At 44.5% G+C, this 17,084-nt stretch overlaps 1 protein-coding gene across 1 annotated transcript in view; it reads left to right on the forward strand.

The window, feature by feature from the left end:
* The first annotated feature begins 4,419 nt into the window (after nt 1-4,419).
* Nucleotides 4,420-17,084, forward strand: part of LOC139365226 (meteorin-like protein) — a 32,266-nt gene continuing 19,601 nt past the window's right edge. Inside the window, exon 1 of the mRNA XM_071102725.1 lies at nt 4,420-4,773. Within this exon, the coding sequence (XP_070958826.1) occupies nt 4,478-4,773 (296 nt within the window). The 5' untranslated portion in view covers nt 4,420-4,477. The remainder of the gene's footprint in view (nt 4,774-17,084) is intronic.

Here is a 17,084-nt window from a genome sequence, read left to right on the forward strand (position 1 = left end):
TAAAACAACAACAACAACTGTAAACGTTTTAGGTTGTGCAGCAATTAGGCATTATAAAAGATTTAGAGAGGAAGTCACAGGGGGACAAATTGCCCACAGTTGTAAAATGTATGGTGGATTGGACAGGTAATGGGTTGTAGGGGATTTAGCTCTCTCTCTATGAAATTCAATTCAGAGGTCTTTATTGGCATGGGTAACATATGTTAACATTGCCAAAGCAAGTGGAATAGATAATAAACAAATGTGACATAAACAATAAAAATGAACAGTAAACATTACACTCACAGAAGCTCCAAAGGAATGAAGACATTGCGAATGTCATAGTATGTCTATATACATATATACATATATATATATGCTGTAACGATGTACAAATAGTTAAAGTACAAAAGGGAAAATAAATCAACATAAATATGGGTTGTATTTACAATGGTGTTTGTTCTTCACTGGTTTCTTGTGTCAACAGCTCACAAATCTTGCTGCTGTGATGTCACACTGTGATGTCACACTGTGATGCCACACTGTGGTATTTCATCCAATAAATATGTGAATTTTTCAACATTGTGTTTGTTTTTGAATTTCTTTGTGGATCTGTGTAATCTGAGAGAAATATGTCTCTCTAATATGGTCATACACTTGGCAGGAGGTTAGGAAGTGCAGCTCAGTTTCCACCTCATTTTGTGGGCAGTGAGCACATAGCCTGTCTTCTCTTGAGAGCCAGTTCTGCCTACGGCGGCCTCTCTCAATTGCAGGGCTCTGCTCCCTGACTCTGTACATAGCTTTCCTTAAGTTTGGCTCAGTCACAGTGGTCAGGTATTCTGCCACAGTGAACTCTCTGTTTAGGGCCGAATAACATTCTAGTTTGCTCAGTTTTTTTTGTTAATTCTTTTCAATGTGTCAAGTAATTATCTTTTAGTTTTCTCATGATTTGGTTGGGTCTAATTGTGCTGCTGTCATGGGGCTCTGTGGGGTGTGTTTGTGTTTGTGAACAGAGCCCCAGGACCAGCTTGCTTAGGGGACTCTTCTCCAGGTTCAACTCTCTGTAGGTGATGGCTTTGTTAAGGAAGTTTTGGGAATCGCTTCCTATTAGGTGGTTGTAGAAATGAACAGCTCTTTTCTGGATTTTGTTAATTAGTCGGTATCGGCCTAATTCTGCTCTGCATGCATTATTTGGTGTTTTACACAGGGGACGTTTTTGCATTTCAATATGCAGAGTCTCAGTTTAGTGTCTGTCCCATTTAGTGAATTGTTGGTTGGTGAGCGGACCCCAGACTTCACAACCATAAAGGATAATAGGTTCTATAACTGATTCAAGTGTTTTTAACCAGATCATAATTGGTATGTCGAATTTTATGTTCCTTTTGATGGCATAGAATGCCCTTCTTGCCTTGCCTCTCAGATTGTTCACAGCTTTGTGGAAGTTACCTGTGATGCTGATGTTTAGGCCGAGGTTTGTATCGTTTTTCATGTGTTCTAGGGCAACTTTGTCTAGATGGAATTTGTATTTGTCGTCCTGGCAACTGGACTTTTTTGGAACACCATTATTTTTGTCTTACTGAGATTTACTGTCAGGGCCCAGGTCTGACAGAATCTGTGCAGAATATATAGGTGCTGCTGTTGGCCCTCCTTGGTTGGGGACAGAAGCACCAGATCATCAGCAAACAGCAGACATTTAACTTCAGATTCTAATAGGGTGAGGCCGGGTGCTGCAGACTGTTTAGTGCCCTCGCCAATTCATTGATATATACAGTTGAAATCGGAAGTTTACATACACCTTAGCCAAATACATTTAAACTCTGTTTTTCACAATTCCTGACATTTAATCCTAGTAAAAATTCCCTGTCTTAGGTCAGTTAGGATCACCACTTTATTTTAAGAATGTGAAATGTCAGAATAATAGTTGAGAGAATGATTTATTTCAGCTTTTATTTCATTCATCACATTCCCAGTGGGTCAGAAGTTTACATACACTCAATTAGTATTTGGTAGCATTGCCTTTATATTGTTTATTGTTATTGTTTAACTTGGGTCAAACGTTTTGGGTAGCCTTCAACAAGCTTCCCACAATAAGTTGGGTGAATTTTGGCCCATTCCGCCTGACAGAGCTGGTAGAACTGAGTCAGGTTTGTAAGCCTTCTTGCTCGCACATGCTTTTTCAGTTCTGCTCACAAATTTTCTATGGAATTGAGGTCAGGGCTTTGTGATGACCACTCCAATACCTTGACTTTGTTGTCCGTAAGCTATTTTGCCACATCGTTGGAAGTATGCTTGGGGTCATGGTCCATTTGGAAGACCCATTTCCAACCAAGCTTAAACTTCCTGACTGATGTCTTGAGATGTTGCTTCAATATATCCACATAATTTTCCTGCCTCATGATGCCATCTATTTTGTGAAGTGTACCAGTCCCTCCTGCAGCAAAGCCCCCCTTACAACATGATGCTTCTACCCCCATGCTTCACAGTTGGGATGGTGTTCTTTGGCTTGCAAGCCTCCCCCTTTTTCCTCCAAACATAACAATGGTCATTATGGCCAAACAGTTCTATTTTTGTTTCATCAGACCAGAGGACATTTCTCCAAAAAGTACGATCTTTGTCCCCATGTGCAGTTTCAAACCGTAGTCCGGCTTTTTTATGGCGGCTTTGGAGCAGTGGCTTCTTCCTTGCTGAGCGGCCTTTCAGGTTATGTCGATATAGTACTTGTTTTACTGTGGATATAGATACTTTTGTACCTGTTTCCTCCAGCATCTTCACAAGGTCCTTGATGTTCTGGGATTGATTTTCACTTTTCGCACCAAAGTACGTTAATCTCTAGGAGACAGAACGCATCTCCTTCCTGAGCGGTATGACGGCTGCGTGGTCACATGGTGTTTATACTTGCGTACTATTGTTTATACAGATGAACGTGGTACCTTCAGGCATTTGGAAATTGCTCCCAAGGATGAACCAGACTTACTTGTGGAGGTCTTGGCGGATTTCTTTCGATTTTCACATGATGTCAAGCAAAGAGGCACTGAGTTTGAAGGTAGCCCTTGAAGTACATCCACTGATACACCTCCAATTGACTCAAATGATGTCAATTGGCCTATCAGAAGCTTCTAAAGCCATGACATAATTTCTGGAATTTTCCAAGCTGTTTAAAGGCACTGTCAACTTAGTGTATGTAAACTTCTGACCCACTGGAATTGTGATACAGCGAATTATAAGTGAAATAATCTGTCTGTAAACAATTGTTGGAAAAATGACTTTTGTCGGTCCTAACCGACTTGCCAAAACTATAGTTTGTTAACAAGAAACTTGTGGAGTGGTTGAAAAACTAGTTTTAATGACTCCAACCTAAGTGTATGTAAACTTCCCGACTTCAACTGTACATGTCGGTCTCTCACTCTTTCTAACCTCGGTTTCAGACATTCATAATAGTTGTTAAAGCTATACAGGTGTCAGTGTGGCTGTGGAGGCAGGTGTCATTGTTGTGGGGTTGACTCCCAGACAGCGTGTCCCAACACGCATCATGATTACATTACAACAGCTAGGGTCTAGTCAGTGACAACATGCTGCAACAATGTAGCAAGACCAATACAAATACTGTGTTAATATAGAGGACACACACACACACACACACACACACACACACACACACACACACACACACAACCACACACACATGTCCAAAGAAATCAGAGATTAAAAGTGCCTGTCTCAAAAAGCTCTAGTTTCCCTTGTCTCAAACAGCTCTAGTTTCCCTTTTCTCAAACAGCTCTAGTTTCCCTTGTCTCAAACAGCTCTAGTTTCCCTTTTCTCAAACAGCTCTAGTTTCCCTTGTCTCAAACAGCTCTAGTTTCCCTTTTCTCAAACAGCTCTAGTTTCCCTTTTCTCAAACAGCTCCAGTTTCCCTTGTCTCAAACAGCTCCAGTTTCCCTTGTCTCAAACAGCTCCAGTTTCCTGTCTAACGGGTTTCAGTTAAAAAAAGATATATATGATTGTGTGTGTGTGTCTAGTTCAGTTGGAAAAACACACTTATATCTTGTTTCAAAATAAAAACTTCCCAGAGGACTATATATATGACAGTCCATCAAATGTAACAGAACAATATGGTTGTACCCACATATGTCATCATAACGAATGACTGACAACAAATATCAAGTAGAATTGGAATGACGAGGGGCACTTTTGGAAAGGAAAAGTTAATGAACCACAGATTACTCAGTCAATTTACCCAAACTTTCACCGGCGGGTTATTTCGACTGTAGACTTTGTAATGTATCATTTATCAATTCCTAGTAAGTAGATACTAGCCTCGGTGAGATTTTGTAAGTATAGAAACAAACTTCCAAGATCTAGCCGAGAAGGCATTGCGCATGCGTGCGGATCTGCTTGGTGAAGGGGAGTGACGTGAGAAGACCTCGGAGAAATTCACTCACTGAACTTCCAGTAGAGGAATGCAAGTAGCCGCTGTCGGTTGTAGGTTACGATACGGTGGATGGTTCTTACTGAAATAACGCTTTTTTTTCACGGTTCTACTGGCTTTTATGGGAAGAAAACAACATTCGAAGACATTTCAACAGGCGACCAGAACCGATGGGGACGTTATGTCGTTGGAGTTACGCGGGTGGATTTGGTTGTTTTAGTTGAGAAGAAGGAACGTGTTGCGCTCGGAGCAACAGCGGTGGGATTAAACATGCTGACACCGATTTTAGCATACTTGTTATCGGTCCTCCTGCTGTGTCGGATAGCGTTCTCTCAATACTCCAGCGATCAGTGTAGTTGGAAGGGCAGGTGAGAGTTCTTCTTTGTAACTTTCATTATTTCATGAACTGCTTGTTCATAATGGTCGAATTGAAAAGGAGCTGTGCAGACGAACTATTTGTAGGCTACCATTTAGATTTGAATGCTTCGATTTGTGGAAATTAAAGTTACAGAATGGTGAATGCGTCAGTGTTTTTTTATATCCAAGGCCGACTGGTGAAGAGATTGTTATAATGTAATAAACTAAATAGAGAATGAGTTATCCATTCTCTCCTGAGAGGTGAATTACACAAATCTTTCCCTCTTACTGAATGATCACCTTGAGTCAGGTCTGTGGAATGCGACTTCTGTCAAGGACTCCAAGCGATTTATCTCTCTTTATTTTATGTTTACAACATGATAATGGTTTTGAGATTATTACTTTAAAACAAAATCTAATTATATTTTTAAAACATTCATATTCAACTGAAATGTACCCTTTTTTTTTCAACCGAAGCGTTCTAATAACACTCTTAGGATCACGTTTAATGTTGATACAGTTCAATGATCAAATGGAAATGTATACATTGTTTCATGAATAAACACAGTGACGCATCAGTAAAAGTACAGTTTGAGGTGGCTCCTCACAACGTCTATAACAGCCTACCTTGTATACATTTATAAATCTCAACTTGAGCACACAACTTTTCCCTTTCGGTTCTTCCTTCCCTTCACTTGTTATAAAATTCGAGTCACTCTTTTTAGAAGCAACACCATGGCTTAAATAGTGATATAGTAAGAGGCTTTAATACTTGATTTTGGCACCTCGTGAAGTTTGACACTTCGTGAATGCCTCTAATATTTTATTTGTTTAACCTTTATTTATTTAACTAGGCAAGTCAGTTCAGAAAAAAAGTCTTACTTACAATGACGACCTCCCAAAAGGCAAAATGCCTCCTGCGGGGACGGGGGCTGGGATTAAAATAAAAATGAATTCAATTAAAATATAGGACAAAACACACATCACGATAAGAGAGACAACACAACAGTACATAAAGAGAGACAACAACACAGCAAGGCAGCAACACATGACATTATACTCAATGTAGGTATTAAATTACTGCTGGCGGTAGGCCGTCATTGTAAATAAGAATTTGTTCTTAACGGACTTGCCTAGTTAAATAAATTAATACAAATAAATGCTGATGTTGTAGAGGTAAAAACATTATTTGTCTTCATAAATAATCTATTACATACAATCTAGAGGGTTATAAATCATATATTACAGACAATCTAGAGGGTTATAAATCATATATTACAGACAATCTAGAGGGTTATAAATCATATATTACAGACAATCTAGTGGGTTATACATCATATATTACAGACAATCTAGTGGGTTATACATCATATATTACAGACAATCTAGTGGGTTATACAATCTGGACCCTCTCTTTCTAAAATTATCCGCTGCCATTGTTGCAACCAATATTAATTGCCTGTTCAACCTCTCTTTCATATCGTCTGAGATCCCTAAAGATTGGAAATCTGCCGCGGTCATCCCCCTCTTCAAAGGGAGAGACACTCTAGACCCAAACTGTCATAGATCTATATCCATCCTGCCCTGCCTTTCTAAAGTCTTCAAAAGCCAAGTTAATAAACAGATCAATGACCATTTCAAATCCCACCATACCTTCTCCGCTATGCAATCTGATTTCCGAGCTGGTCATGGGTGCACCTCAGCCACACTCAAGGTCCTAAACGATATCATAACCACCATCAATAAAGGACAATACTGTGCAGCCATATTCATCGACCTGGCCAGGGCTGTCGACTCTGTCAATCACAGCATTCTTATCGGCAGACTCAACAGTCTTGGTTTCTCAAATGACTGCCTTGCCTGGTTCACCAACTATTTCTCAGACACAGTTCAGTATGTTATATCAGAGGGCCTGTTGTCCGAGACCTCTGGCAGTCTCTATGGGGGTGCCACAGGGTTCAATTCTCGGGCCGACTCTTTTCTCTGTATACATCAATGATGTTGCTCTTGCTGCTGGTGATCATCTGATCCACCTCTAGGCAGACGACACCATTCTGAATACATCTGGCCCTTCTTTGGACACTGTGTTAACAAACCTCCAGACGAGCTTCAATGCCATACAACTCTCCTTCTGTGGCCTCCAACTGCTCTTAAATGCAAGTAAAACTAAATGCATGCTATTCAACCGATCGCTGCCCGCACCTGCCCGCCGGTCTAGCATTACTACTCTGTATGACAACTACAAATATCTAGGTGTCTGGTTAGACTGTAAACTCTCCTTCCAGACTCACATCAAGCATCTCCAATCCAAAATTAAATCTAGAATCAGCTTCCTATTTCGCAACAAAGCCTCCTTCACTCACGCTGCCAAATATACCCTCGTAAAACTGACTATACTACCGATCCTTGACTTCGGCGATGTCATTTACAAAATAGCCTCCAACACTCTACTCAGCAAATTGGATGCAGTCTATCACAGTGCCATCTGTTTTGTCACTAAAGCCCCATATACTACCCACCACTGCGACCTGTATGCTCTCGTTGGCTGGCCCTCACTTCATATTCGTCGCCAAACCACAGGTTCCAGGTCATCTATAGGTATTTGCTAGGTAAAGCCCTGCCTTATCTCAGCTCACTGGTCACCATAGCAACACCCAAACGGAGCACGCGCTCCAACAGGTATATTTCACTGGTCAGCCCCAAAGCCAACACCTACTTTGGCCTCCTTTCCTTCCAGTTCTCTGCTGCCAATGACTGGAACGAATTGCAAAAATCACTGATGCTGGAAACTCATATCTCCCTCACTAACTTAAACATCAGCTGTCAGAGCAGCTTACAGATCATTGCACCTGTACGTAGTCCATCTGTAAATATCCCATCCAACTACCTCATCCCCATATTGTTATTTATTGTTTTGCTCCTTTGCACCCCAGTATCTCTACCTGCACATCTGTCATTCCAGTATCTCTACTTGCACATTCATCTTCTGCACCTCTATCACTCCAGTGTTTAATTGCTAAATTGTAATTATTTCACCACTATGGCCTATTTATTGCCTTACCTCCCTAATCTTACTTCATTTGTACCCACTGTATATAGACTTTTCTATTGTGTAATTGACTGTGCATTTGTTTATGTGTAACTCTGTGTTGTTTGTGTCTCACTGCTTTGCTTTATCTTGGCCAGGTCGCATTTGTAAATGAGCACTTGTTCTCAACTGGCCGACCTGGTGAAATAAATAAATGAAACCTTGTGGGTGAAATTGGGTGAATATATATTGGGTGAATATATAGTGGGTGAATATATATTGGGTGAATATATATTGGGTGAATATATAGTGGGTGAATATATATTGGGTGAATATATATTGGGTGAATATATATTGTGTGAATATATATTGGGTGAATATATATTGGGTGAATATATAGTGGGTGAATATATAGTGGGTGAATATATATTGGGTGAATATATATTGGGTGAATATATATTGGGTGAATATATATTGGGTGAATATATAGTGGGTGAATATATAGTGGGTGAATATATATTGGGTGAATATATAGTGGGTGAATATATATTGGGTGAATATATATTGGATGAATATATATTGGGTGAATATATAGTGGGTGAATATATAGTGGGTGAATATATATTGGGTGAATATATATTGGGTGAATATATATTGGGTGAAGTGCAGTGGCATGAAGAGAAAGTGGTTTTCTCTTCTAAGCCAGTCGAGGAGTAGTCTTGACAAGCAGTTACTTTGAGTCTGTACCAGGGAATCTGTTGCTCATTACCTCTCCTCTCAGCTAATCTCTTCTAATTACATGCAGACTAGAGACGGTGGAAGAGTTCAACTGAGTTAATTAAAGAGAATGTGTTGAGGAGAGGAGAGGCTGGTCGGGTCATGATGACCAACATGTGCTCTCCTCTGGTCCTCACATCAATGGGCCTTATTCATATTTCACCATCTCGTTTTCATTTTAAATTGGGTCATTCCTACCAAGAACATCAAACCACCAGCCTGTTGCTGTTGGCATGGCACCCATATGGTAATAGAAGTATGCTGCTCGTTTCCTGCCTCATAGCTTGGCTTTGCTTTGAACGACAGATTTGGGCCTAGTCTAGGACTTCAGATTATGAATGATATGAACGACAGATTTGGGCCTAGTCTAGGACTTCAGATTATGAATGATATGAGCAACAGATTTGGGCCTAGTCTAGGACTTCAGATTATAAATTATATGAATGACAGATTTGGGCCTAGTCTAGGACTTCAGATTATGAATGATATGAGCAACAGATTTGGGCCTAGTCTAGGACTTCAGATTATAAATTATATGAATGACAGATTTGGGCCTAGTCTAGGACTTCAGATTATGAATGATATGAACGACAGATTTGGGCCTAGTCTAGGACTTCAGATTATGAATGATATGAGCGACAGATTTGGGCCTAGTCTAGGACTTCAGATTATGAATGATATGAGCGACAGATTTGGGCCTAGTCTAGGACTTCAGATTATGAATGATATGAACGACAGATTTGGGCCTAGTCTAGGACTTCAGATTATGAATGATATGAACGACAGATTTGGGCCTAGTCTAGGACTTCAGATTATGAATGATATGAACGACAGATTTGGGCCTAGTCTAGGACTTCAGATTATGAATGATATGAGCGACAGATTTGGGCCTAGTCTAGGACTTCAGATTATGAATGATATGAGCGACAGATTTGGGCCTAGTCTAGGACTTCAGATTATGAATGATATGAGCTACAGATTTGGGCCAAGTCTAGGACTTCAGATTATGAATGATATGAGCTACAGATTTGGGCCAAATCTAGGACTTCAACAATTATGCATTACATTCTGTGTTAGCATCCCAAATGGTTCCCTATTCCCTGTAGAGAGCCCTGTGGGCCCTGGTCATGTCTAGTGCACTATATAGGGATTAGGGTTATGGGCCCTGGTCATGACTAGTGCACTAAATAGCGAACAGAATTCCATTTTCGACACTGACTGTCACTGTGTGTATGTATAGTGAGTGGTTTGGTGGTGCTGTGTGTCTGGCGCCAGGGGGTCAGTCCTGTCCAGAGTGCTGCCTGTCTGGCGCCAGGGGGTCAGTCCTGTCCAGAGTGCTGCCTGGACATGTCTCTTCCAGTCCCTTTGTCCCGGCTGCAGGGGGAGGTTTGTCTGATTGACCTGCATTCAGCAGAGGCTCCTGGCAGCCTGGTTACTGTTGCTGCCGTTGGTTGTCTAAATCAGCTCTACTGTGTCCAAAATGACATCCTATTCTCTATACAGTTTACTACCTTTGACCAGGGCCTATGGCACTATATAGGGAATAGGGTGCAATTTGGGATGTAGCCTGTCCCTCTCCTCTCCCTTCATCCAGTTCTGTCTCTAGACTCCCCCTCCCCTCTCTCCTCTCTCTTGATCCAGTTCTGTCTCTAGACTCCCCCTCTCCCCTCTCTCCTCTCCCTTCATCCAGTTCTGTCTCTAGACTCCCCCTCTCCTCTCTCCTCTCTCTTCATCCAGTTCTGTCTCTAGACTCCCCCTCTCCTCTCTCTCCTCTCTCTTCATCCAGTTCTGTCTCTAGACTCCCCCTCCTCTCTCCTCTCTCCTCTCTCTTCATCCAGTTCTGTCTCTAGACTCCCCCTCCTCTCTCTCCTCTCTCTTCATCCAGTTCTGTCTCTAGACTCCCCCTCTCCTCTCTCCTCTCTCTTCATCCAGTTCTGTCTCTAGACTCCCTCTCTCCCCTCTCTCCTCTCCCTTCATCCAGTTCTGTCTCTAGACTCCCCCTCTCCTCTCTCTCCTCTCTCTTCATCCAGTTCTGTCTCTAGACTCCCTCTCTCCTCTCTCTCCTCTCTCTTCATCCAGTTCTGTCTCTAGACTCCCCCTCTCCTCTCTCCTCTCCCTTCATCCAGTTCTGTCTCTAGACTCCCTCTCTCCTCTCTCTCCTCTCCCTTCATCCAGTTCTGTCTCTAGACTCCCCCTCCTCTCTCTCCTCTCTCTTCATCCAGTTCTGTCTCTAGACTCCCCCTCCCCTCTCTCCTCTCTCTTCATCCAGTTCTGTCTCTAGACTCCCCCTCCTCTCTCTCCTCTCTCTTCATCCAGTTCTGTCTCTAGACTCCCTCTCTCCCCTCTCTCCTCTCCCTTCATCCAGTTCTGTCTCTAGACTCCCCCTCTCTCCTCTCTCTCCTCTCCCTTCATCCAGTTCTGTCTCTAGACTCCCCCTCCTCTCTCTCCTCTCTCTTCATCCAGTTCTGTCTCTAGACTCCCTCTCTCCCCTCTCTCCTCTCCCTTCATCCAGTTCTGTCTCTAGACTCCCCCTCTCTCCTCTCTCTCCTCTCCCTTCATCCAGTTCTGTCTCTAGACTCCCCCTCCTCTCTCTCCTCTCCCTTCATCCAGTTCTGTCTCTAGACTCCCTCTCTCCTCTCTCTCCTCTCCCTTCATCCAGTTCTGTCTCTAGACTCCCCCGCTCCTCTCTCCTCTCTCTTCATCCAGTTCTGTCTCTAGACTCCCCCTCTCCTCTCTCTCCTCTCTCTTCATCCAGTTCTGTCTCTAGACTCCCCCTCCTCTCTCTCCTCTCCCTTCATCCAGTTCTGTCTCTAGACTCCCCCTCTCCTCTCTCCTCTCCCTTCATCCAGTTCTGTCTCTAGACTCCCCCTCCTCTCTCCTCTCTCCTCTCTCTTCATCCAGTTCTGTCTCTAGACTCCCCCTCCTCTCTCTCCTCTCTCTTCATCCAGTTCTGTCTCTAGACTCCCCCTCTCCTCTCTCCTCTCTCTTCATCCAGTTCTGTCTCTAGACTCCCTCTCTCCCCTCTCTCCTCTCCCTTCATCCAGTTCTGTCTCTAGACTCCCCCTCTCCTCTCTCTCCTCTCTCTTCATCCAGTTCTGTCTCTAGACTCCCCCTCTCCTCTCTCTCCTCTCTCTTCATCCAGTTCTGTCTCTAGACTCCCTCTCTCCTCTCTCTCCTCTCTCTTCATCCAGTTCTGTCTCTAGACTCCCCCTCTCCTCTCTCCTCTCCCTTCATCCAGTTCTGTCTCTAGACTCCCTCTCTCCTCTCTCTCCTCTCCCTTCATCCAGTTCTGTCTCTAGACTCCCCCTCCTCTCTCTCCTCTCTCTTCATCCAGTTCTGTCTCTAGACTCCCCCTCCCCTCTCTCCTCTCTCTTCATCCAGTTCTGTCTCTAGACTCCCCCTCCTCTCTCTCCTCTCTCTTCATCCAGTTCTGTCTCTAGACTCCCTCTCTCCCCTCTCTCCTCTCCCTTCATCCAGTTCTGTCTCTAGACTCCCCCTCTCTCCTCTCTCTCCTCTCCCTTCATCCAGTTCTGTCTCTAGACTCCCCCTCCTCTCTCTCCTCTCCCTTCATCCAGTTCTGTCTCTAGACTCCCCCTCTCCTCTCTCCTCTCTCTCCTCTCCCTTCATCCAGTTCTGTCTCTAGACTCCCCCTCTCCTCTCTCCTCTCGCTCCTCTCCCTTCATCCAGTTCTGTCTCTAGACTCCCCCTCTCCTCTCCCCTCTCTCTCCTCTCTCTTCATCCAGTTCTGTCTCTAGACTCCCCCTCTCTCCTCTCTCTCCTCTCCCTTCATCCAGTTCTGTCTCTAGACTCCCCCTCTCCTCTCTCCTCTCTCTTCATCCAGTTCTGTCTCTAGACTCCCCCTCTCCCCTCTCTCCTCTCCCTTCATCCAGTTCTGTCTCTAGACTCCCCCTCCCCTCTCTCCTCTCCCTTCATCCAGTTCTGTCTCTAGACTCCCCCTCTCCTCTCTCCTCTCCCTTCATCCAGTTCTGTCTCTAGACTCCCCCTCTCCTCTCCCCTCTCTCCTCTCCCTTCATCCAGTTCTGTCTCTAGACTCCCCCTCTCCTCTCTCCGACCCTGAGGCAGCCTGCCAGGCAGTCAGTCGTCTGTTGCCAGAGCGCTGAGCCCAGAAGGAACAATGTGCCATAAGACGTGTGTGTTGGGGCTGAGGTCAGTTGAGCCATGTCGAGGCAGGGTGGCTCGTGACTGGTCATGCTGCCGGCCGTGTGCAGCGCACGGAGCCGCAGGAGTCTTAACGCTTTGTCTAAGTGTATTAAACCACCACCACCTGGCAACACACACACTTCATCTATTCCCTATATAGTGCACTACTTTAGACCAGAGCCCTATTCCCTATATAGTGCACTACTTTAGACCAGAGCCCTATTCCCTATATAGAGCACTACTTTAGACCAGAGCCCTATTCCCTCTATAGTGCACTACTTTAGACCAGAGCCCTATTCCCTATATAGAGAACTACTTTAGACAAGAGCCCTGTTCCCTATATAGTGCACTACTTTAGACCAGAGCCCTATTCCCTATATAGTGCACTACTGTAGACCAGAGCCCTATTCCCTATATAGAGCATTACTTTAGACCTGGGACTCTATTCCCTATATAGTGCACTACTTTAGAACAGAACCCTATTCCCTATATAGTGCACTACTTTAGACCAGAGCCCTATTCCCTACATAGTCCACTACTTTAGACCAGAGCCCCTATTCCCTATATAGTGCACTACTTTAGAACAGAGCCCTATTCCCTACATAGTCCACTACTTTAGACCAGAGCCCCTATTCCCTATATAGTGCACTACTTTAGACCAGAGCCCTATTCCCTACATAGTCCACTACTTTAGACCTGGGACTCTATTCCCTATATAGTCCACTACTTTAGACCAGAGCCCTATTCCTTATATAGTCCACTACTTTAGACCTGGGACTCTATTCCCTATATAGTCCACTACTTTAGACCAGAGCCCCTATTCCCTACATAGTCCACTACTTTAGACCAGAGCCCTATTCCCTATATAGTGCACTACTTTAGACCAGAGCCCTATTCCCTATATAGTGCACTACTTTAGACCTGGGACTCTATTCCCTACATAGTCCACTACTTTAGACCAGGGCCCCTATTCCCTATATAGTGCACTACGTTAGACCAGAGCCCCTATTCCCTATATAGTCCACTACTTTAGACAAGAGCCCTATTCCCTATATAGTCCACTACTGTAGACCAGAGCCCTATTCCCTATATAGTGCACTACGTTAGACCAGAGCCCTATTCCCTACATAGTGCACTACGTTAGACCAGAGCCCTATTCCCTACATAGTGCACTACGTTAGACCAGAGCCCTATTCCCTACATAGTGCACTACTTTAGACCAGGCCTCTATTCCCTACATAGTGCACTACGTTAGACCAGAGCCCTATTCCCTACATAGTGCACTACGTTAGACCAGAGCCCTATTCCCTACATAATGCACTACTTTAGACCAGGCCTCTATTCCCTACATAGTGCACTACTTTAGACCAGACCTCTATTCCCTACATAGTGCACTACGTTAGACCAGAGCCCTATTCCCTACATAGTGCACTACTTTAGACCAGGCCTCTATTCCCTACATAGTGCACTACATTAGACCAGAGCCCTATTCCCTACATAGTGCACTACGTTAGACCAGAGCCCTATTCCCTATATAGTGCACTACGTTAGACCAGAGCCCTATTCCCTATATAGTGAACTACGTTAGACCAGAGCCCTATTCCCTATATAGTGCACAACGTTAGACCAGAGCCCTATTCCCTACATAGTGCACTATGTTAGACCAGAGCCCTATTCCCTATATAGTGCACTACGTTAGACCAGAGCCCTATTCCCTACATAGTGCACTACGTTAGACCAGAGCCCTATTCCCTATATAGTGCACTACGTTAGACCAGAGCCCTATTCCCTACATAGTGCACTACGTTAGACGAGAGCCCTATTCCCTATATAGTGCACTACGTTAGACCAGAGCCCTATTCCCTATATAGTGCACTACGTTAGACCAGAGCCCTATTCCCTACATAGTGCACTACGTTAGACCAGAGCCCTATTCCCTACATAGTGCACTACGTTAGACCAGAGCCCTATTCCCTACATAGTGCACTACGTTAGACCAGAGCCCTATTCCCTATATAGTGCACTATGTTAGACCAGAGCCCTATTCCCAACATAGTGCACTACGTTAGACCAGAGCCCTATTCCCTACATAGTGCACTACGTTAGACCAGAGCCCTATTCCCTACATAGTGCACTACGTTAGACCAGAGCCCTATTCCCTATATAGTGCACTACGTTAGACCAGAGCCCTATTCCCTACATAGTGCACTACGTTAGACCAGAGCCCTATTCCCTACAGAGTGCACTACGTTAGACCAGAGCCCTATTCCCTACATAGTGCACTACGTTAGACCAGAGCTCTATTCCCTACATAGTGCACTACGTTAGACCAGAGCCCTATTCCCTACATAGTGCACTACGTTAGACCAGAGCCCTATTCCCTACATAGTGCACTACGTTAGACCAGAGCCCTATTCCCTACATAGTGCACTACGTTAGACCAGAGCCCTATTCCCTACATAGTGCACTACGTTAGACCAGAGCCCTATTCCCTACATAGTGCACTACGTTAGACCAGAGCCCTATTCCCTACATAGTGCACTGCGTTAGACCAGAGCCCTATTCCCTACATAGTGCACTACGTTAGACCAGAGCCCTATTCCCTACATAGTGCACTGCGTTAGACTAGAGCCCTATTCCCTACATAGTGCACCGCGTTAGACCAGAGCCCTATTCCCTACATAGTGCACTACGTTAGACCAGAGCCCTATTCCCTACATAGTGCACTGCGTTAGACCAGAGCCCTATTCCCTACATAGTGCACTACTTTAGACCAGAACCCTATTCCCTACATAGTGCACTACGTTAGACCAGAGCCCTATTCCCTATATAGTGCACTACGTTAGACCAGAGCCCTATTCCCTACATAGTGCACTACGTTAGACCAGAGCCCTATTCCCTACATAGTGCACTGCGTTAGACCAGAGCCCTATTCCCTACATAGTGCACTGCGTTAGACCAGAGCCCTATTCCCTACATAGTGCACTACCTTAGACCAGAACCCTATTCCCTACATAGTGCACTACGTTAGACCAGAGCCCTATTCCCTACATAGTGCACTACGTTAGACCAGAGCCCTATTCCCTACATAGTGCACTACGTTAGACCAGAGCCCTATTCCCTACATAGTGCACTGCGTTAGACCAGAGCCCTATTCCCTACATAGTGCACTACGTTAGACCAGAGCCCTATTCCCTACATAGTGCACTGCGTTAGACCAGAGCCCTATTCCCTACATAGTGCACTACGTTAGACCAGAGCCCTATTCCCTACATAGTGCACTAAGTTAGACCAGAGCCCTATTCCCTACATAGTGCACTACGTTAGACCAGAGCCCTATTCCCTACATAGTGCACTGCGTTAGACCAGAGCCCTATTCCCTACATAGTGCACTACGTTAGACCAGAGCCCTATTCCCTACATAGTGCACTAAGTTAGACCAGAGCCCCATTCCCTACATAGTGCACTGTGTTAGACCAGAGCCCTATTCCCTACATAGTGCACTGCGTTAGACCAGAGCCCTATTCCCTACATAGTGCACTGCGTTAGACCAGAGCCCTATTCCCTACATAGTGCACTACTTTAGACCAGAGCCCTATTCCCTACATAGTGCACTACTTTAGACCAGAGCCCTATTCCCTACATAGTGCACTACGTTAGACCAGAGCCCTATTCCCTACATAGTGCACTGCGTTAGACCAGAGCTCTATTCCCTACATAGTGCACTACGTTAGACCAGGCCTCTATTCCCTACATAGTGCACTACGTTAGACCAGGCCTCTATTCCCTACATAGTGCACTACGTTAGACCAGGCCTCTATTCCCTACATAGTGCACTACTTTAGACCAGGCCTCTATTCCCTACATAGTGCACTACGTTAGACCAGAGCCCTATTCCCTACATAGTGCACTACTTTAGACCAGAGCCCTTTTCCCTACATAGTGCACTACGTTAGACCAGAGCCCTGTTCCCTACATAGTGCACTACGTTAGACCAGAGCCCTATTCCCTACATAGTGCACTACGTTAGACCAGAGCCCTATTCCCTATATAGTCCACTACTTTAGACCAGAGGCCCTATTCCCTACATAGTGCACTACGTTAGACCAGAGCTCTATTCCCTACATAGTGCACTACGTTAGACCAGAGCCCTATTCCCTACATAGTGCACTACGTTAGACCAGAGCCCTATTCCCTACATAGTGCGCTACGTTAGACCAGAGCCCTATTCCCTACATAGTGCACTACGTTAGACCAGAGCCCTATTCCCTACATAGTGCACTACGTTAGACCAGAGCCCTATTCCCTACATAGTGCACTAAGTTAGACCAGAGCCCTATTCCCTACATAGTGCAC

This window comes from Oncorhynchus clarkii, chromosome 13, assembly GCF_045791955.1.
Source record: "Oncorhynchus clarkii lewisi isolate Uvic-CL-2024 chromosome 13, UVic_Ocla_1.0, whole genome shotgun sequence".
Lineage (NCBI taxonomy): Eukaryota > Metazoa > Chordata > Actinopteri > Salmoniformes > Salmonidae > Oncorhynchus > Oncorhynchus clarkii.